The sequence below is a fragment of the Perca fluviatilis genome, chromosome 14, assembly GCF_010015445.1.
Source record: "Perca fluviatilis chromosome 14, GENO_Pfluv_1.0, whole genome shotgun sequence".
NCBI lineage: Eukaryota > Metazoa > Chordata > Actinopteri > Perciformes > Percidae > Perca > Perca fluviatilis.
In genome coordinates this window covers 5,741,012-5,763,113 of record NC_053125.1, presented here as the reverse complement: position 1 = coordinate 5,763,113, position 22,102 = coordinate 5,741,012, and the positions used below count along the sequence as shown (strand labels likewise).

At 41.6% G+C, this 22,102-nt stretch overlaps 1 protein-coding gene across 1 annotated transcript; it reads left to right on the top strand.

Moving 5' to 3' along the window:
* The first annotated feature begins 5,293 nt into the window (after window positions 1-5,293).
* On the top strand, window positions 5,294-21,793 carry si:dkey-6n21.12 (cyclic nucleotide-gated cation channel beta-1). The gene is made up of 7 exons (XM_039823386.1): window positions 5,294-5,727; window positions 7,238-7,509; window positions 9,966-10,090; window positions 18,681-18,795; window positions 19,950-20,075; window positions 20,731-20,848; window positions 21,072-21,793. Exons 2-7 carry the CDS (start codon window positions 7,249-7,251, stop codon window positions 21,170-21,172), a joined length of 846 nt encoding a protein of 281 aa, XP_039679320.1. The 5' UTR covers window positions 5,294-5,727; window positions 7,238-7,248; the 3' UTR covers window positions 21,173-21,793.
* The last annotated feature ends 309 nt before the right edge of the window (window positions 21,794-22,102 follow it).

Below are 22,102 nucleotides of genomic sequence, written 5' to 3'. Positions count from 1 at the left end.
CCTGATAAAGTTCCCTTGGCCTTTGGAATTAAAATAGCCCCATATCATCACATACCCTTCACTATACCTAGAGACTGGCATGGGGTATTTTCCATAAAATCATCTTTCAATGCAAATCAAACCAGCAATTAGGCTAACCGCACAAAACCATGCTCTATATATTAGGCCTAAACGCGTGATAAATGATGTTTTATATTCCCATATGGCTCAGCTCTACAGGTGTAAGGGTCTGTTCAGAGTCTGTTAGCAGTGTCAGTGAACTTTGTCTCGACGGTAAAATACATAGAAAACACTGCAGCCTTTTAAAGGGTTCAAATCTCACATGTTCCATGCTGGAGGTCTGGTTTGTGGCTTTGGTCGGTCTCTGTGAGGCTTAAGCTCTTGTCAGGATGGAAGAAGTTCTCAGTAGGAGAGGAAATGTGGAAGGAAATGTCCAGAGGAACTTGAGAGGAACACTTTTTCTTGACCGGGTGTGAGATTTTGTTTTTGTTTAAATGACGACCTCACATAAATGATGCACCTGGAGACCAAACATAGCAACCATGGAACCCTGCACGTGCATTTTGGCTCACAGACATTAGCCTATTTTAAAAAAACATATTCAGTCAAAATCAATTTAAAATCAATTCAGCCTGAATTTGAAGTTTAAACGTATAGTTTTAGTTTTGAATACGATCAGCCAGGTGTCCGTCTATGAAATAGGCTACGCTCTCGCCAATAAAGCTCATTTCATTATCTTATTGGAGGTTTTACCAAAATACAACCCTTCTGGGCTACATTAGAAGTCAAGTGTCCACTTGGACAACCAAAAAATGACACTCATATAAAATCAACAAAATGTGTGAGTTTACATACAGTATCTCACAAAAGTGAGTACACCCCTATGTTAAATTCCCATAGAGGCAGGCAGACTTTTATTTTTAAAGGCCAGTTATTTCATGGATCCAGGATACTATGCATCCTGATAAAGTTCCCTTGGCCTTTGGAATTAAAATAGCCCCACATCATCACATACCCTTCACTATACCTAGAGACTGGCATGGGGTACTTTCCATAAAATCATCTCTCAATGCAAATCAAACCAGCTATTAGGCTAACCGACATAAAACCATGCTCTATATATTAGGCCTAAACGTGATAAATGATGTTTTATATTCCCATATGGCTCAGCTCTACAGGTGTAAGGGTCTGTTCAGAGCCTGTTAGCAGTGTCAGTGAACTTTGTCTCGACGGTAAAATACATAGAAAACACTGCAGCCTTTTAAAGGGTTCAAATCTCACATGTTCCATGCTGGAGGTCTGGTTTGTGGCTTTGGTCGGTCTCTGTGAGGCTTTAGCTCTTGTCAGGATGGAAGAAGTTCTCAGTAGGAGAGGAAATGTGGAAGGAAATGTCCAGAGGAACTTAAGAGGAACACTTTTTCTTGACCGTGTGTGAGATATTGTTTTTGTTTAAATGACGACCTCACATAAATGATGCACCTGGAGACCAAACATAGCAACCATGGAACCCTGCACGTGCATTTTGGCTCACAGACATTAGCCTATTTGAAAAAAACATATTCAGTCAAAATCAATTTAAAATCAATTCAGCCTGAATTTGAAGTTTAAACGTATAGTTTTAGTTTTGAATACGATCAGCCAGGTGTCCGTCTATGAAATAGGCTACGCTCTCGCCAATAAAGCTCATTTCATTATCTTATTGGAGGTTTTACCAAAATACAACCCTTCTGGGCTACATTAGAAGTCAAGTGTCCACTTGGACAACCAAAAAATGACGCGCATATAAAATCAACAAAATGTGTCAGTTTATATATCACAGCCTGAGTGAAAAACCTCTTTTATCTCCGTTCTTATGAGTTCTCCAGTCAACTTTAGCCTTTGTTTAATTATCATATTTATTTGTCATATCAAAAATCTTTTTCTTTTAACTTCTAAAGACGTACAGAGGAGAACAGACCGACGCATTTGTCTTGAATTTGTTGCATTTATTTTCCCAATATGTGCTTAAAAGTAGCCTATAGCTATGGGCTATCTTGTGTAATGACAGAATATTTGGATTTAACCTGCAACTAATGGCGAAAAACTGACTAAATTATTCATCAGATGAGAAAAATTTAAATCCCCTTTAGCCATTTTAGAGGAACTAAGTAAATAACCATTTCAGCTTATCTTCAAATCATCATAATGATATATTGTATTCCATAATATTCTATATAGGCTATATATTAGGCCTATACATGATAAATGATGTTTTATATTCCCATATGGCTCAGCTCTACAGGTGTAAGGGTCTGTTCAGAGCCTGTTAGCAGTGTCAGTGAACTTTGTCTCGACGGTAAAATACATAGAAAACACTGCAGCCTTTTAAAGGGTTCAAATCTCACATGTTCCATGCTGGAGGTCTGGTGTGTGGCTTTGGTCGGTCTCTGTGAGGCTTTAGCTCTTGTCAGGATGGAAGAAGTTCTCAGTAGGAGAGGAAATGTCGAGTTGAACTTGAGAGAAACACTTTTTCTTGACCATGTGGAGATATGGTTTTTGTTTAAATGACAGCCTCACAGAATTGATGCACCTGGAGACCAAACATAGCAACCATGGAACCCTGCACATGCATTCATCTCACCTGTGGAGTCTAATGCTTATCCAACCAGTCTGAGATCAAGTGTGTAGAATCCCAATCAACAGATCTGCCTGCGTGTCACATTGTCTGCTATATAAATGCGGTATTAGGGTTAGAGTATATAGAGTATTGGCTATATTTTATGTAGGCTTACAATTTTGTAATGTTACTATAGACTATATACAACCACATGGACACACACACACATATATATATATATATATACTTTTTTTTAAACATTTTATTCATCAAAAATTTCAATAAAAGCCAGAAGGGCTACATATGATACACAATACAATTTCCGAGAGTAAAAACAAACAAACATATCACACAACATACACACACATAAAGGATCTATTTAAACAAAAAAACTAAAATACCCACAAAATTCTGATTCCTAATTAGATAGTAAATAGGCCTACATAAATGTAGAAATAAATGTAGAAAAGTATAGCAAATGAGGGATGAAAACAAATCAAATTGTAAGAATAGCAAATTATAACAGGATACACAACTAATCACACTATGAAATGTGTAAATTCAGTTCACGACAGGAATAGAGGATCAATATGGTACCGATATGGTGTTAAGGAAGCTCATCAAATATAACAAATATCAAATATAACAGCCTATAAATGTGTTGCTTCTTTTTTATTATTTAATAAAGTAAGGGGTTTAAGAAGTGACTTAAATTCCACACAACAAAAGAGGTGGCAGGCGGCAGGTTTGATGACGTATGGAGGGCGTATTGTGCGCATGCAGTGTGTGCCACCTGCACACCTGCGTGCAAGAACCTGTTGGAAAAGAAACACCCTTCGATTTCGTAATTTGCTCAATTTACATCTCTGGTATTTGTCCTAGACATATAAAATGTGTTATAAAATGTCTGAATGTCACAGTATTCAAACTCTGATCTAGGTTTTACGTGGAGAGACCCTGAGTCGTCTGTGTGTCTACGATCACACCACAAGTCTTAATGCCTAATTCTGATTTTTTTTTGCTCAGATCTGATTTTTTTGTTTGGCTGTTCAGATGACCTTTCCGTGACCGGACGACCGATTTGCACGTCAGGACCGCTACGGACCTCCACCAGAGTTTCCTCTGGCTTCGCCCTCGCACGCGCTCACGCTCCACCTCCCCGACGGTGCGGGCGGGATGGGCCGGTGGTGTGCCCGACTCCCGAGGGACCGGGATCCCACCTCAGCAGCCGCGCGCCGGCCCTCACTTTCATTGCCCCACGGGGCGACCCTCTGACCTGCACGAGCGTTTGACTCCTTTGAAAAAATCAGATCTGTGCTAGATTTGAGTGTTCACACTACTTCTGAAGAAGACCTGGTCACTTGACCCCCCCAAAAAAAAATCGGATTTGGGCCACTTTTGCCTGCAGTCTGAACGTAGCCATAGGGTTGCATGATATATCGACTCAATATCATTATCGCGATATCACGCGCAATACTATATCGAAAGTGTCGATAAGTATGCAATATTTTTTGTGTGTTTCTAATCTGTCCTGTTCTTTAGACGTGATCTTTATTTATTTATTTTAATACTGTCCAACCAGTAGAACATGTCCTGTTCTGTAGACATGGTCCTTATTTATTTATTTATTCATGTTGGACCAGTCCAATATGATAAATAAACCTTGCGTTGTAAGAAAACTTGTTTTATTTATTATGAATCTATTTTGATGCGTTTTCCCGTGAGTTTTGTAATTTTACATTATGTTTAAAAAATATCGAAATTAATATCGATATCGCAATATTCATAATCGATATCGCAATATCACATTTTGTCAAAATCGTGCAACCCTAGTGCCATTCCTCCCTGTAGATCAGCCCAGCGACCGTTTAATCCACACATTTGAATCTGGACAGAAGAGCAGAAACGAGTGAAAGAAGACACCTCCACCTCCTCTCTCTCCTGACTGCGTCAAGCTAACACGGCTCAGATCCGGTCCTACCGGAAGCACACTCCGAGTTTTTTTTATTTTTATTATTTGTCCAATAAGTTTACCAAATATTACTTTGATTAGAAGTCTAATACTTTCCATGGTTTATAAAATCCACCATAATAAATAACATTTCACTGGCTATAATATAAACTGAATAGGCTACACATGTGTGGGAATTCAATAATAGGCTAACACATATGCCTATTTGTCTTAATTGGAGTAGTTGTATTAGCCTAATATATCACATGAACCAGATAATGTATTAAATAGGAAACAAATAGCATTTTCCCACCAATATAAAGTCAAAAACAATGAATATGTGATGGGAGCCTGGCAGTTAGGGTCAGTCATCCGACATGCTACATTCAATTTAACTTTGTTACATTGTTACAGTAGCCCATGCTACATGCTACATGCTGTGTTGCATTTGCTACAATACGGTGTAACTGGGGTAGGAAGTTGGATGAAGACTCTTTCGTTATCCCCCCCGGTTAAAAAAGAAAACAAGTCTGTTTTTCTGTCACTCTGACCCACAGCTCAGCTTGTTGTGTGAGAGAAAAAATTACACGAGATTCGACAAGAAGTAGCCTAGGTAGGCTAACAGTACAGCTAGCTAGCAAACAGCTAGCTAGGTCGCACGGACCTAAATATCATATTATCAAAAAGGGACAGCTGGGGGTCAGCTAGCTGCGTTAGCTAACTATCAAGAAGGCATTTATTTTGTAGGCAGTGACAGGAAGTACCAGAGTTGAATTTCCCATTGCCAACTTTTTCCTGTGAGTTAAATTCCTGAAGTTTGTGTGTCCATTGTTTGTTCGTTAGGACCAAGAAAGAGTGGATATTTGGCATAATAATAGCCCCCCAAAAACAAAAAAACAAAACAAGAGCCGCCAAGACACCGTGTAAGTAAGTGCAGACTGACACGAATGAGACCCGAAGGGCTCTGGAGGTGGACATCGTTTTTCGCTTCTTTTTTGGCTGGTTGAAGCCAAGGCAGAGGGAGTGAAACTCCTGATGTAAAGGAAGGGAAGGTACGGGGGAAGATAACTAGGAGGAGTTGAGGAAGGAGCGGAGCTAACTAGCTGTTATGTGGCAAAACTCTCAACTACTTCTCCGACAACGAGAGCAGCAGAGCTGTGTTTTTATTTGAGAGAAAGTGGTGAGTTACTTTTATTTTTATTTTATTTTTTAACAACTAATAACCGTTTTGTGTGGTAAGCTACGTACACGCTGTTCTCAGGTCTAGCTACATCTATCAAACACACGCTGCTAGTCTCAACCTTTTGAATTTAGGCAGGGCCGTTGTGTCAGGGTAAAAAAAATAAATAAAGCTAACGTTACTGAGGGCATGAGTCCAAGTAACGTCAGCAAGGAAGTTTCTCTTTTCTAACAATTTGACAGTTTGTGTAGGCTATTCATTTAACTTATGTTTAGGCAAGGGCGTAACTTTGGTTTCAACATTGGGGGGGTGGGGGGGTTGAGAACTCCACCTATCTAGCAAAAACGTTTGTTTTAACATTAGGGGGGGAACAAATTATATAGTTGGAATATATCAATTATCGTTGTTAATACAGTAGCTTCTAGTGCAATACAATATGGATCAGTACAAAACTCAGAAATATCAAAGTTAAAGTGTATGTAACTCATTTAATGAGTAATAATAACTTTAAATCAGGAACTTTATGATCAAACACTATAAATCTTCAAATTTCTGTACCTGGAATTTTCAATATTCTTGATTACTAACTGGGGCTGCATGATATGAGGAAAACATGCAATAATGTTGAATATCGCGATAACTACATTACTTGCTATAAATAAACGGGTATTAAAGTGTACTCGGCTCTGCCTTTCTGTTGCTTTCAGTAGGCCCATACTAAGTACAACAAATTGCTTGCTGAATTTAAACAAATGAAAGGTAATTCTTTTCAACGTTCTTTTATTGAAAACGTTGAACAGAAAAGGAACCACAATAAAAATAAAGTGACAGTTACATTTTAAAGTACTCTTTTTCAACTGACTTAAAAGAAATAAAAATCCCAGAGTGCAATATCGCATATTCAGTCTTTGGCAATGTGTTTATTGCACAAGTTGACATCGCAATGACGATTTAAAAAAACAAACAAAGCAAAAATCACTATATTGTGCAGCCCTACTATGGACACATTTGGGTCAGTACCTAAAAAGTAACTAAGTACATTTACTCAAGTACTGTACTTAAGTACAGATGTTGAGGTACTTTAGTTGAGTCTTTTCTTTTCATGGCGCTTTGTACTTCTGCTCCGTGACATTCCAGAGAGAAATATTGTACTTTTTACTCCACTACATTCATCTGTTACAGCTTTAGTTACTAGTTACTTTACTAATTAAGGTGTTTGCACACAAAACACATGTAGTTTATAAAATCTGATGTTTTATTCTAAAGTAAACTAACCAACAGTATAACATCATACAAGTCCAGATGAGATGATTAGACACACAACTGGTTGGATCCTTTACACTTTCTACAAAGATTTTTCTACATTGAGTACTTTTAATACTTTAAGTTCATTTTCCTGATCATACTGTTACTTAAGTAACATTTTCAGTGCAGGGCTTCGACTTGTAACAGAGTATGTTTTACAGTGTGGTATCAGTACATAAGTAAAGGATCTGAATGCTTGTTCCAGCCCTGTAGAAGATGGAGGGAGAGAAGGAGCGACAGCGGGAGGAGAAGGAGAGTAACGAGGCAGAAGATGACAGGAGGAGTGATGAAGAGGCTGACATTGACGAGGAGGAGGAGGAGGAGGATGAAGAAGACTCGGAGGGCGCGGCGCTGATCTGGCAGGAGGGCTACGGCGAGGACAGTCTGGGCCTTCCCATCATGCACTGGGAGGCGCTGAGCCTGCGCATCGCCGAGCTGGAGAAGCAGGAAGAGGAGAATAAGGAGAAGAGGGCAAAGGTCAGTGGTGTTTAGTCCGGGGAACACTTAGTGTTAGTTTAAACGGAGATTAGTTCTTCTACTGGAGATAAAAAACACTTGTGGGCACGGAGTTCGATTTTGGCTCGCTAAACTCTGCTTAACAACCAAAGACTTTTATTGTCAGTAATGGAACACTGGCAGGGAAAAGTCAAAGGTTGCGTCCGAAATTCCACACTAACTACTAGCTAAAACGGTATGTGAGCTTGTGTAGAATCGCGATTCAAGCTCTACCGATTCATAGAATTCCAAAAATCGATTCATATTTTTAAAAAATAAATTGATTTTGAATCGAATCGTGAGCCTAAAAATCGATATTGAATCGTGACATTTTCTGAATCGTGCACCTCTATTGTTTAGTATGTCCGAAATCTTAGTATGAAACTAATAGTACGTGAATTGCATACAATCTTTGGTGAAATATTACAGTATGCAACCACTGGACACTACGGCGGCTTAAGTATCCCACAATGCAATGCGGTAGTAACGTTCAAAGAGGACAGCAACCAAGGCAGCGCTGTAATGTCAAAAATGCTTTAATTTACATTCTTACGTATACAAATCTGTGATTTTTGTTGGTCTAGTTGCTTACCTTTTTCAGTAATTTAAGCCTTATCTGGTGATGGCGCTAAAGCCATTTCGAACCACTTTACAGCACACCCAAATATTTATTTTCTATGTTTTCTTAAATAGAACATTTTACATTTTGCATAGAAAATTTTTTGAACAGATAATGGATCACTATAAAATATAACTATATAAATTACTCCTGGTGTGGGAAATTCGCACACATCTAAAGAGCAATGTTAGAACCATTTCCTTCTTTTCACATCCAATAACCAACTTAATATAATAAATATAGTCTTGTAGTATAAAGATATTTCTCAAAACACACGCAGGCCTGTTTGAACATCAACAGTAACGTTACCTGAAAACATAAACGTCACCACTCATTTTACACACAGTTTAGCAACAAACTAAACGCTGGGGGAAGATTACTACGTTTTTAATGTTGGTGTGGAGCGGTATATGCACCCCCACTAACCTGGAAAGCGTTTTAAACAGTAACGTTAATACAGCGGGTCGGAGGAATACAGTCTCTTTTTTTTTTAACACAGCGTCTCTTGCAGCGTCAGAGGGACAGTCACCGCAGCGTTTGCTAACGTTAGCTTCTTGTCTCATCTGGGGTCTGATCAACAGCAAAAATTCATCAAAGTCAGTGTGCCCAACGCTATTTTCCAATAAACTGTAGCTGTCATATTTCACGGGACCCGCGGTTTTCATGTTCCACTTATTGAGCCTCAGAGGGGAGAGAGAGAGAGCGGCTGAGATCAGAGCAGACTGCTCTGCAGAGCAGTGCATAATTATGACTTTATAACATTTCATGAACAGCTGATTGAGCGGCAGTGCGCTGATCTTGCGCGATGTTAATCATGCGGCGCCCGAGTGCATTTGACCGGCATAAAATCGGCATAAGTCAGACTGACCGGCCGGTCACCGGTCATGGCCGAGCACGTGAAAATCGGCCGATTCCGGTCACTGGCCGGTCAATCAGTGCATCTCTAGTTATTATACAAAATCACAGAAATAATTGATCAAGAGCTGCAAAGATGAATTGATTAGTTTTCAACTACTAAATGAATTGCCAACTACTTTGATAATCGGTTTGAGTCATTTTTATATGAAAAAAGTTAAAATTCCAGCTTCTTAAATGTGAATATTTTCTGTGACAGAGAATGTAATCGACAGATTAATAACCAATGAAAATAATCATTGATGCCGCCCTAAATTGATCAGAGTCAATAACAGGACATCCAGCAGCAGGTGTGTCTTTGACACCGGTCTCCCGGCTTTTAAAGGAACTGAAGTTGTTTACACGACACAGTGACATGGGTCAAACCCTTATCCTGGCCCAGTTTGTTATTGGTTACAACATGACCCACTGTCTCTCAAAGCTACACTGACCTTCGCTAACCACAGTCAACCGGCCATAGTACAGGCATTCTAGAGAAATCCCAGAAGCAAATAGAAATCACACCAATGAAAAAAGAAAATGAAAGAAAGGAAAACTATGTATATTTCTTTTTGGCTGCAACTAACGATTATTTTCTTTGTACATTATCCTGTCGATTATTTTCTCTTATTAATGGATTAGTTGTTTGCTCTAATAAAATGGTGACAAACGTCGATCAGTGTTTCCCAAAGCCCAAGAAGACGTCCTCAAATGTCTTCGTTTAGTCAACAACTCAAAAAGATTCAGCTTACTGTCACAGAGGAGAGAAGAAACTAAAAAATATTGACATTTAAGAAGCTGGAATCAGAGCATTCTGACTTTTTTCATTAAAAACAGCAACTCTTAAACCGATTAATCGGTTATCAAAATAGGTTGAGATTGATTTAATAGTCTGCTGCCCTTCTAACACCCGCTGGGTTTTCAGAGCGGAGTTTCTCTGGAGCGAGGCAGAGCTCCAGCGAGCTGGGCCGAGGACAGAGGGAGGAGAGCCGAGAGCCGCGAGGACGGGGACGACGCCTGCAACAGCCACGTTCTGGCACTCACCTCCCGGTACGCACACACACACACGCACAGAAAGAGAGACAGACAGGCACACACACACACAGACAGACACACACACAGACATGCAGACACAGAAACACAAAGACACACACACAGACACACCTACCTCATAACACTCATGACCTATTACTCACGAGCATGGTGTCATGTGTGGGATGTCGTCTGGATTTGGTGTGCATCATCTCCTGGCCCAACAAGCCCAAATCTGACTGTAGAGGTTGTGTTGGTGTAATAGAGGAAGAATCCCAAGAAATCAAAGTCCAGAACCACAGGGCTAACAGTCTGCTGATAGATCGCTGTTTTAGGTTGCTTTCAGCCCCTACAAGCTGCAGTTTACATAAAACCCCACAATATAAAAAGGTGTGTGTGTGTGTGTGTGTGTGTGTGTGTGTGTGTGTGTGTGTGTGTGTGTGTGTGTGTGTGTGTGTGTGTGTGTGTGTGTGTGTGTGTGTGTGTGTGTGTGTGTGTGTGTGTGTGTGTGTGTGTGTGTGTGTGTGTGTGTGTGTGTGTGTGCTAATCAATCAGTGCAATGTTGAGTTTGCCATGTACTGTAGGCAGGGTTTCCCACAGGTTGAGAATTTACTTGTGGTGGTGGGTGGAGCAGGATGTGACGGCGCGGCGGGCCAGGACTGAGTTCAATAACAAACTAGTCAAACGAAGGTTAATGAACTTTTTGTTTTAAAAAATAAATAAAAATAATTTTAACTATTTACAACACTAGAAGATGATATAGATCGATAGAAAATGTACCTTAAAACTATACTATGATCCATATGATTACATGTTAACACCGTCTCCTCCTAACTCCCTTTGAATCATATAAGACTAGGGATGTCTAGAGAACCAATCCTTGCGACACCTTCCGGTTCTAAAATGATTTTTTTTGTTTTGTTTTTTTGTTGATGCACCGTTAGCGATGATGCCAGTGTTGGCAGCATCGGTGCTGCGCTTCTTCCGGAACTGACGGGGGCAGTATACGCTTCAGAGTGTTCCAGTTGATGCATTCAGACGTAGGAGGTCACGAGCAAGTGGCCAAAGTCACACTCTTCTACTTCCGGTACATGGGACATATCTTTCGAAAAAATATCAATGGTTAACTGCTCCTCAGATCTCTGCAGGGTAAATCCAGACAGCTAGCTAGTAGAGCTGGGCGATTTTCTTCCCTAAAAAAAATCTGCGATTTGTTTATAAAAAACTCGATTTACGATTCAATTCGATTTTTCCCCCCCTTCCATTTAAAACAAAATAACTGCGAACTGTAAATATATTTTAAAAATATATATTTATTGTATTTAATTAAAGTGCATCAACATAAACAAAATTGCAAAGGCAAACCTTTTCTCTTAAGTGAAAAGTCACTGTGCAGTGTGCAACAAAGATTGTTAAACATCCAAATTATTTATACTGTATTTAGATTGAGCTAATAAAACAACAAAAAATCCTGAGGTAACTCTTAGTTGAATTGAACATGTAAACAGTAACACCATTCGCCATAAAAAATGTAATTGCATTTTAAACATTCTTTGCAAGGAAAATGAGCCTATCAACAACAGCAGGCTTGAGGCAAGCTCGGTGACGGGTGACAATACCCCCACCCACACTAAAGACCCTCTCCGATGGGGCACTAGTTGCTGGAATGGCCAGGTATTTTCTTGCCAGACGACTGAGTCTTGTGAAGTTGGGCTGATGCTGCTTCCACCACTCAATTGGGTCAGTGTCAGGATCCACCTCAGGATCCAATTGGTAGGAGGTGAGCTCTGCTTCGACTTTGTCCTTTACTGACTGGTGGGACAGTGATGCAGGTGCTGCTTTCTTAAAGAAGGCAGCTAAAGTTTTCTTCTTGGGTGGGCTCTCTTCTTCTTGGCACATTTGTACAGCAGGACCTTCTTCCTCAGAGCAGAGGGCAGAAAGCTCAGTGACAGCTCTTTTCTTAATAATGTCCAACTTGTCTGGGGTAATGTAGTTGCTACGGAACCGTGGATCCATTAGTGAAGCCATGTCCAGGAGCTCGTCATTCTCAGGGTCACTGTATTTCTGTTCAAGGTATTCTTTTTATTGTAGCGGTGAGATCTACATCTTTCTCCTCTCGCTGAAGGAGACTTGTTTTAAACAGATGCAGCACAGGTTTAATGTATGAAACGCTGACATAAGATTCTCCGGACAGCGCGTCAGTAAAGTCCTGAAGTGGTTTGATAGCTTTATTTGTGGCATCTAAAACCTCCAGATCTTGCCACGTAGGAACAAGATGGCGGGTTTTCTTGTCAGCACCCAGAACACAGACGATGGCTCTCTCTTGTTCAAGAAATCTATCAATCAGTTTTTTGCCGCGAACCCCATCTTGTCAGTGACTCGGTTACCAGTTGATGAGGAGGAAGACCCAGCTCTGCCTGAACCTCTGCCATGTCCCGTCCTTTTTTTCCAACTATATGAAAAGGCAGAAACTGCCTTTTTACACACTCCAATGGCACGGTCAATCCGTACATCTTTCACACCATTCACTGTAATAAAGAAAGAAAAGAAAAAAACAACAACAATATTTAGTTTCAGTAAGTGTAAATTTTTTTGAGCACATGCCCTACACACACAGCTTAGGTACAAAGTATTTTTATCTTTACTTTAGAAATGTATTTTTCCCATATTTATTGTAACGCCATATTCATACCATAGTCTTAAATAGTAATAGATAAATCAGTGTAGTCCTAGTAATAGTTTTGACCAACAAAAAAAAACTACTCTACCTTTTAAAATAGTCAGGGGAAATACATATAACAATGTTTAGTTGAAAAAAATATAAACTTAACTGACAAAGAAAAAAAAAATCTAATTTAATTCAAAGTGTAATTTAGGTTATAAAACTAGTACTAAACTTTTTTGTTATATCACACACACCTTTCTAATTTATTTTCACACAAACTTACCAACAGCATTGTGCAGTCGATGTCCAAAGCACTTGAGGTTTGGCCAATTATTGTCCTTCATAGCTCTGATTACATTGGAGCCACTGTCTGTCGTCATACGGGTAAGGCGCTCCTCTGAAAGGCCCCAGGAGTTCAGAGCTTCCTTTAACTCTAGTGCAGTAGTTTGGCCCGTATGGTCCTGGGGGAAATATGACATTTGGAGACAGACGCTTCGCATGTCCCAACTCTCGCTGACATAATGAACCGTAAGACACATGTAAGGCTGCATGGTTCGGCTCGACCATAGGTCAGTAGTGGCAGCGTAAAAGTCAATTCCCTTCAACTCGCTTATTATCTTTTGCCGAGTGTTGTTATACAGCTGAGGAAGAGCAACGTCAGAGAAATACTTGCGGCTAGGTACTGTATATCGAGCGTCCAAAACTTTCAGCATGTTGTTAAACCCTCTCTTCTCAACAGAGTAAACTGGCAGCATATCCGTAGCTATGTGGAGGGTAATTGCCTCCGTTATGGCTTTCCACCTTGCCTCGCTCTTCTCATACGGTACACTGTTTGAAAAGCTTTGTTGAAGAGTTGTTTGCTTTGCAAAAGAGGTGCTAGCGCTAACGCCACTAGAGCGGTTTTCTTTTCGAAGAAGGCAACACTTCTCCCACTCAGCCGCATGTCTTCGCTTTAAATGCTGAAACAGATTTGTCGTACTGCTACCAGCAACAACAACAGCCTTAAGACATAGTTTGCATCGAGGTGTTGTCTGTTCCTCATCAGATGCCGTAAATCCAAACCAACTCCACACGACTGAAGTCGAAGAGCATTTCTTTGGAAGGAGCTGCTCTTTTTCGCCGGCTGTTTCTGCCATGTTGTTTGTGTATGCGGTATGCATGCGCTGCCCTCGGGGGAGGGGAGGGGCAGAGGGCCAATCTGTCCAATCTGAGTTTTCTGTCGCACGACTAAAACAACTTTTGAGCGTACACATGTTCCACCAAAACAAGTTCCTTCCAGAGGCTATGAATCAGAGTCACCGTTTCTCCGTCCGGAGCTTAGCGCCGCCCAAGACGATTGTGATTGGTTTAAAGAAATGCCAATAAACCAGAGCACGTTTGTCTCCATCCCAGAATGCTGTGTAGACTAGCCAGACCTTTAATGCCAGACTACTAAACCCTCAACCTAGGGCTGGGCAATATCTCGATATTATATCGATATCGTGAGACTAGATATCGTCATAGATTTTGGATATCGTAATATCGTGATATGACATAAGTGCTGTCTTTTCCTGGTTTTAAAAGCTGCATTACAGTAAAGTTATGTACTTTTCTGAACTTACCAGACTGTTCTAGCTGTTGTATTTGCCTTTTCCCCACTTAGAAATTATGTCCACATTACTGATGATTATTTATCTAAAATCTAAGTGTGAAGATCTTTTGTTAAAGCCCCAATTGTCAACCCTAGAATATCGCCGCAATATCGACATCGAGGTAGGTGGTCAAGAATATCTTGATATCTGATTTTCTCCATATCGCCCAGCCCTACCTCAACCCCCTCTTTTATGGAAAACTCGGGAGCAGCTTGACTGTGGATACATGAAGAAGGTTTCGTGATGGGAGACTTGTGTATTTAATGAAATCGGGAGCGAGGAGAATTTGGATGACACAGTACAGTTAAGCCACAGTGTGTTATTGTGCAGTGCTGCCCCAAATTCTAGTCTCTCTCTCTCTCTCTTTCCAAGAGGCATGTATCTCCCACTGAGCCTGTCAAGTTTGGTTATGCAGAGATATTGATGGCACCGTAACATAGGCACCACAAACACAGATGCTCCACCAAATCTTGTTGGTCTACTAGTTCAGTCTCCGTCTCTGTCTCTCTGGGAAATAGGCTAAGATGTGTGTGAGGCCCCTCTACCCTGTTTCTGCTGGTCTTCAAAAGGAGACAACAGTAACACAACATTCCCTTATCAGCCTAGACTCCCTCCATAGAGACAGAGCACATTTAAGTCCCGCCCCCACCGGAGGGGAAAAGATCTCTCTGCTCTCCATTGACATGTAGTGCGCGAAGGTGCCTCCTCGTCGATTTCGTCTGCTAGCAAACAACAGAAAAATGTTTAAAAGCTGCTGTGTGGGGATATTCACTACCAACAGGGTAAATAACCCATGACTTGGGTTTTTAAAAAGCTGCCGACCCTAAAAACGGAGCTTTTTATGAAGACAGAAGCAGATACAGACGCGAGGAATCAGCAGAGAGGATGGGAAGACTGTGGGATCCTGACACTAAGCCAACGTTACGTTCGACGTTATGAGTGTTAGCTTAACTTATAGATATATAGTTAGCCTGAAAGTGACATTTGGATATTTGCCAAATGATGAGACTTAAACAGAGGCGTTGTTTCTTCAGCTCCAGTCCTGAAGGGCTGCTATAAGTTTTCCAAGCCACCAGATGTCACTGTTGTTGCTACCTTTGGAAGCTTTAAAGCTTGTCTTTTATTTTACACGTAGGCTGAAGTGCACAAGCCTGAGTGTAGTTTGTAGGGGAGCGCAGATCTGGAACGAGCTTGATGAAAACTTGAAATTGTCACATTATGTTTCCATCTTCAAGAAAAGTCTGAAGGGAAAATTGCTTGTAACATATGATTGATGAATATTCTTTAAGTGTTATGTTTGTACTGTTATCGTCTGTATTTCGCGGTATTTGTCTGTGTTAAAGGGCAACTATTATATAGCATTTTCAGGATTCTACTTGCATTTTGTGATTGTACAAGAACATGTTTAAGTTTTGTTTATGTTAAAAAACACTTTATTTTTCTCATACTGCCCGTGACTGCTGCACCTGTATTCACCCTCTCTATGAGACGCTCTGTAGGAGCGCCTGTCTCTTTAAGCCCCCCCTCCCGACAAAGCCCAGTCTGCTCTGATTGGCTAGCGTGCTTCCTGCCTCCGCTCCGTGTTTCACTAGTATCAGCTGGAGCTACTGCAACCGAGTATATAGCAGGACTTTGTGGCTTACGTGCAGTTTAGTGTCCCAAATTATTTTCCAAAAACTGAGTGTCCCAAATGATGAAGGTCTTATTTGAGACAGACTAGGGTTAAGGTAGCACAGGTGGCTTAGCAGGTTCATAGTTAATTAAGGACATTGTATGTAAGGCTGAGCAATTTTATCGATTCTGCGATATAAATCGATATTTTTCCCCCCAAGAAAGTATCGATTTTTAAGCCGGAAGTATCGATACATAAGTCCCATTCAAATCCCCCTTGTTTACCCCCGTTCACGTTGCAGGAAGAGCGATTTGGTCAGCCAGCTGCTAGTGTCGCTGTAGAGCAGCCAACTTCAACTGCAAAGCTTTTAGTCTGGCCCGTAGAATAATCATGAATTCACCAAATGTAAAGAGGAAAAAATGCGTTCTGTTATTTATCATTTCAAGCATTTAGAGCAAAAACCCAGCCCCCTGTATTTACATCTCTATTCACATGCCGGGATTCTGTACAGCGATGCCTGAGCTCCACACACACTGCTGAGCCGAGATGTGTGTGCGTTAAAACACACACACAGCTGAGCCGAGATGTGTGTGCATTAAAGGTTAAAACACGCAGCACCTGACTGGGAACGATACAGAGTTACCAACGGCCGCTGGGGCAGATGAACTCACGCTGGTCTTTTTTCTATAAATAGGCTACAATTAAACCTTCGTGAGTAGAAAGTCAATACTTATCAATGCACTCACCTGTGTAGACCAGCATAAACATGTAGAAAGCGATATTTCAATCTGCTCAGTCCACTGCGCTGTTTTACGCAAACACAGCTCTACTCTGCAAATAGCAAATTTTTACAAACAAGCTAAAACAAAAGCAGTCGGTTTGTAGTCCAAATGTTTATCTTAGGTTGCCAGGAATCTGGAAATTTGGACCAATCCTTGTAAACCTCACTGCTGGCTGAACAAACCAAACTCTCCGCTAGAGCGGACAATCTGGAGCTACTTAATATGCACGTGAATGACGCGATTGTTATGTTCGAATGATGATGATGATGCTGGTTGTATTATTTTGCAACATCGTTTCATTGCAAATGAGGCATACATGACGAGTGCATAGCCTGCTTATCAATCCATTCATCATTAAAGCTGGGCTTTTGTCTTTTCCACGTCAACTTTTCGCTTCAGCCTCTTTAACAGTGACATGTTTACCTGACAACAGCCTTTCTTTCTGCTAGCATTTTCCACCTATCAGGATGCTGCATACTACCATAATTTTTCCACCTTTAACCATCACTCCTCAGTGACCTGCCTCCTAGTCTGAGATCTTTTTCTAGTTAAAGAGCCAGTTATCATTATGGAGTTTCCATGTTTTTTAGGAGTTTGCTCACACTAATACATTCAGTAAGAAAGTGAAAATTTCGAACAAGAATAGGCGTATAAGGTATAAATTCATTTTATTTTCTTTATTTGAAAGTCCGGCTGCCAGAGTGCTTAGAAAAATTCTGAAAAAAATGTAGTTTATGATCCCTGCTGTAAACTCTCTGTCCAGTCAGAGACATATGTTGTGTAATTGATGTTTTCAGTTCAATTAATTAAATCCAAGTAAATGGAACACTCACAAGATGTCACCAAAATCACTCTGTCCCCTTTAAATCTTTCAGAAAATGATGTAAGTGTATCGAAATATATCGAATCATATCGTTGGCTGAATATCGTGATATATATATATCGTATCGTGAGCTGAATATCGTGTATCGTATCGTGAGATTAGTGTATCGCTACAGCCCTAATTGTATGGGGAATTTGGGACACTAAACTGCACGTATACCGGACTTTGTACCGTGAAAGATCACCAATAAAGGCTTCTAAACCAGATATTACACAGCCGAACATGTCCCAGCAGTAAAATAATCGGAATTTAGGCAGAAATGACCAGCATTGGCTGAGACTACAGCTATGTCACGTTAGCATGTAGCTACTTAAAAGTTAGCAGTATGCTAACGTTAGGATGTAGTGGAACGGAGCAGCACTTTCTACCGTCAAAAATCACAGATCAACCAAACACTACCCAATCGGACATGGTTCAGCAGTAATGCGACCCAATATTGGGGAGAATTTAACAACATTGGCAGCCCCTGGTGACATTGTTTACTGATATTAGCATGTCGCTACTATAGTAAAGGCTTTCAAACCAAATAAACAGAAAATGTTTCGGCAGTAATGCGACCCGGAATTGGGGAGAATTTAACGACACTGGCAGCCAAGATGATATCTTTTACTGCTGTTAGCATGTAGCTACATGGGACAATGTTAACACCATGTTAATGACCAATCATAGAAGGCCGGCTTAGAGTTGCTTAACACGTAGCCGAGAGTAGAAAAAACTGTTGAAACCGGAGCTTTCAGCATATGTCCCCTTTTAAGTCTGTTGTGACAAGTTGTTTTTAGCTTTTTTATTTAGTTTTTTAGTGTCTGTATTTTGTGGTATTTGTCTGTGTTGTGTCTATACTATTGAGTTTTTAGTGTCTGTATATTCTCTGTTGTATGTTTATTGTTATCGGGCCCCCTCCGAAAAGCTTTTAGTAGCTTATTTGGGGTTCCCCTTTTCACACGGCCTGCATATGATCATTGTACCTTCTGAAATTGTGTTTTAATGAGAGGAAGGTGACATGTGAATAAAGAGCGTCTGTTGTGTGTCCTCCAGCCTGCAGACCCAGATGAATCTTCAGCTCTGCTTCATCAACGACAGTGAAAGTGAAGAGGAGGAGGAGGACGAGAAGCAGGGAGAGATCAGCCAGAAGGAAAGCAGCAGCACATGGGTAAAGGCCAATTTATGCTTCTGCGTTAAATCCACGCCATGGGTACGTATGTAGGTACGTGGAAATACGGACCCTACGCCGTAGCCTGACGTGCACCTCTCAAAAGTAAAAAATTATGCTGAATTAGGGTTGGGCGATGTCTCCTAAATTGGCAGTTGAAAAACATGGCGATGGACGATGATATCGTCGTCGGGGGGTGGGGGGGTCATATCTCTTTACATCAATATTTTTTTTCTACTACCATGGGCTAACAGTTAACATAGAAACGATTAGACATACATTTAAATGCCCTTTGTAAATGGTGCCCTGCTGGTAGGGGCAGTTTTTTTACAACTTCCGACGCGCTTGTCAATTTCCCGTCCAGCGCCCGCGACTAGGATTAGCGTGTTTGACAGGGTGGGGGGCGTGGCATCACGATGGTGGCTCTCCATCGTGATGTCGGCCACAACCCTATGCTGAATAAATTAACATTGATTTACACGTCACACAACTATTAATGAAGGTGTCTTAACACTTCACTGTGTGACCACTAGCAGCCCCCCCCCCAAAAAAAAAATTGTAGGGGAAACACTGCGTTAATATTGCGGTTATGAGGCTTATCCCGCTTTTGATCATATTCAGGATTTGATGTTTACATGGCACACAGAGAAATCAGGTTATTCATATCTCCATACAGGCTTGCCAACAGCTGTCTACTCTGAGCGCCTCTCTCTCTCTCTCTCTCTCTCTCTCTCTCTCTCTCTCTCTCTCTCTCTCTCTCACAAAACACCTAGGACACTAGGAGCACACTCTCATGCACATTAAATATAAGAATATTTTGTGGCGCAGCAAACTGCTTCAGCCAGCGGTTCTTATGTGTACTATGAAATAGAATCCTGGCTGTGATTGGTCCGTGGTTTGATAGCATCGCATTTCCCCCCACTCATTTCCTGGTTCTCCTTCTCCATAAACAACATGAAATCAAGGTTAACTTTTCCTGCTCCAGATTTCCCACCGTGGTCAGAAAGAACAGAGGAGACACTCGGTTTCTCTTCTACTATGACTCTAGAGTCGCTACTCACTCCGAAGCTAATCACCGCCACTCTCTTTTTATCTCCTGTACGTATATCCTGTCCGTGTTCCTCCCGCCCCGTTGTCCATCCCTGCTGATAAAGAGGGGGAGCGTTCAGGTCCATAAGAACCCTCCGCCTGCTGCCAAGCCGGAGAAACCCAAATCCAGAGGCTTTCGGAACACTCTGAGGAACCTCCGAGACCGGCTGAGAACAGACCACAAAGCACTGGTGAGAGATCCACTCCTCATCCTGCTCATCTCTTCCACTCCGAAACACAGTTCATCACAGCTCCTCTATCCTCTCCTTTCATCCTTTCCTCCTTCCCTTTCCTTTCCTCCTTCCCTCCCCTTTCCTTTCATCATTTCCTCATTCTCTCTTCTCTCCTTTCATCCTTTCCTCATTCTCTCTCCTATCCATTCCTCCTTCTTCATCCTCTCCTTTCATCCTTTCCTCATTCTCTCTCCTATCCATTCCTCCTTCTTCATCCTCTCCTTTCATCCTTTCCTGCTCTCTTCTCTTACCTCCTCTCCTCTTTTTTTTGTCCTTTATCTTCCTCCTCTCTCCGCTCTTTGCATCCTTTCGTCCTCTCCTCCTCTTCTCCTCATCTTTTCTGGTCCTCCACCCTCCTCCTCTCATTTATCCTCTCCTTCTCCTCTCTTTCCATCCTTTCGTCCTCTCTTCTCTTCCTCTCCTCTCTCACCTCCTCTCTCCTCTCTTTTTGTCTTCTATCCTCCTCTCCTTTTATGCTCTCACTCTCCTCTCCATGCATCCTATCCTCCTCCTCTCGCCTGTCCTTTCATCCTCTTCCTCATTCTCTCACCTCCTCTCTGCTCCTCTAATCCTCTCCTTCTCTCTCCTCTCCTTGCATCCTCTCTCCTCTCAGGCTGCAGCTCGTAGCGATCCTGTAGTCCAGAGACGGCACGTGGAGCGCAGTGATTTACAAAACTTCTGCATTAAGGACCTGAATGCTCTCTGCACGTCTCTCAGCCAGACCATCCAAGGTATGTACACACACACACACACACACACACACATACACACACACACACAGAGCGAGTACACTCCATCCAGCTGCAATATTCTTAACTGCAAAAAGAAAGTGACTTTGAATTTTTTTAACTCTCGGGTGCACCAAACGCCTCTAAAAAAAGTGCTGCTATTAATTAAAAAACCTTATTTTGAACCTCTTGATGTTTTTTTTCTTTCTCCCTCTGTCCCTGTCAGACCTGAGCTCCGACCTGGTGGGCCGCCTGCAGGTGCGAGACCAGCTGAGGACGGAGCAGGACGCCATGCTGCTGGAGGTTCAAGACCTGACATCGCTGTGAGCCTGAGGTTCAGCCGTCGAGCCTGTGGCTCTGTCCCACACAACACTTGAACACGTGTCAAGTCTGTGAACATTGTCGTGAGTCAGACGGTGCCACAGTGGCCTCCACAAACATCTCAGTCAGTCCCTCCTGCTGTCGGGGCTGACCAGCCAATCACTGTGAAGACTGTCCCTCCCTGAAAAGGACCATGACATTCATTTGCATAGTATTTTTCAGTGTTATTGTCTGTGTTGTGTATTTATAAGGGATAAGGGAAATGTTGTCTCACTAAAGGATAGTGTCCACCAGCAGGGGTGTAAAACTGGGGCAAAAAAAAAAAGGGCAACAACTGAAACTGAGTTGGACACAACATCCAGGCAGTGGATGTTGGCCTTATAGGAACACGCCAGGGTTTCTCCCATTGTATTGCAGGCCTGGTGGTCCACCACCACCAGGCCTAAACCACTGGGGATCATTTTGTAAGGTATTTTAAAGAATTTTTTTAAACTAGTTGCAGTGGGTTGCCGTAATCTTGATATTATGAACGTCCGTTACATTCAAGCCATTGCCAAAAGAGTTGCTACAAAGCTAATTAAGACTATCAGCTCCACACAACTCTCTCTGGATTTCTCAGTATGACTATGTTCAGAAGAATGTGTCGTCCGGTGACTTTCACGCGCAGAAACTCAATAATGACCTCTTCTGAAGAGTCTGTCGTGTTTTTTTTTCATCCTCCGTGTCCTCCTTGGCTACTACCAAGGAGGGGTGGGGGCGCGATCACGGAAGGCTTGTGTCATGCGGACGCACCGACCGAGTTTCGTCATTACGTAGAATTCCTCAGGGGGAGACAAAAACTACGCACCGTAGCTTTTAGCACTGACCCAATGCAGGGCCCTGTGGTATCTATCTTACAGCTTTTTGAAATTCTCAATTCCGCGATTCTGTCCATGA

Bases quoted from the DNA above. Each gene is read 5' to 3' on its own strand.
- si:dkey-6n21.12 (XM_039823386.1), top strand. From the start codon at position 7,249: ATGGAGGGAGAGAAGGAGCGACAGCGGGAGGAGAAGGAGAGTAACGAG. The intron at 20,076-20,730 runs GTGAGAGATCCA...CTCTCCTCTCAG, and splicing joins GAACAGACCACAAAGCACTG to GCTGCAGCTCGTAGCGATCC. The intron at 20,849-21,071 runs GTATGTACACAC...TGTCCCTGTCAG, and splicing joins TCTCAGCCAGACCATCCAAG to ACCTGAGCTCCGACCTGGTG.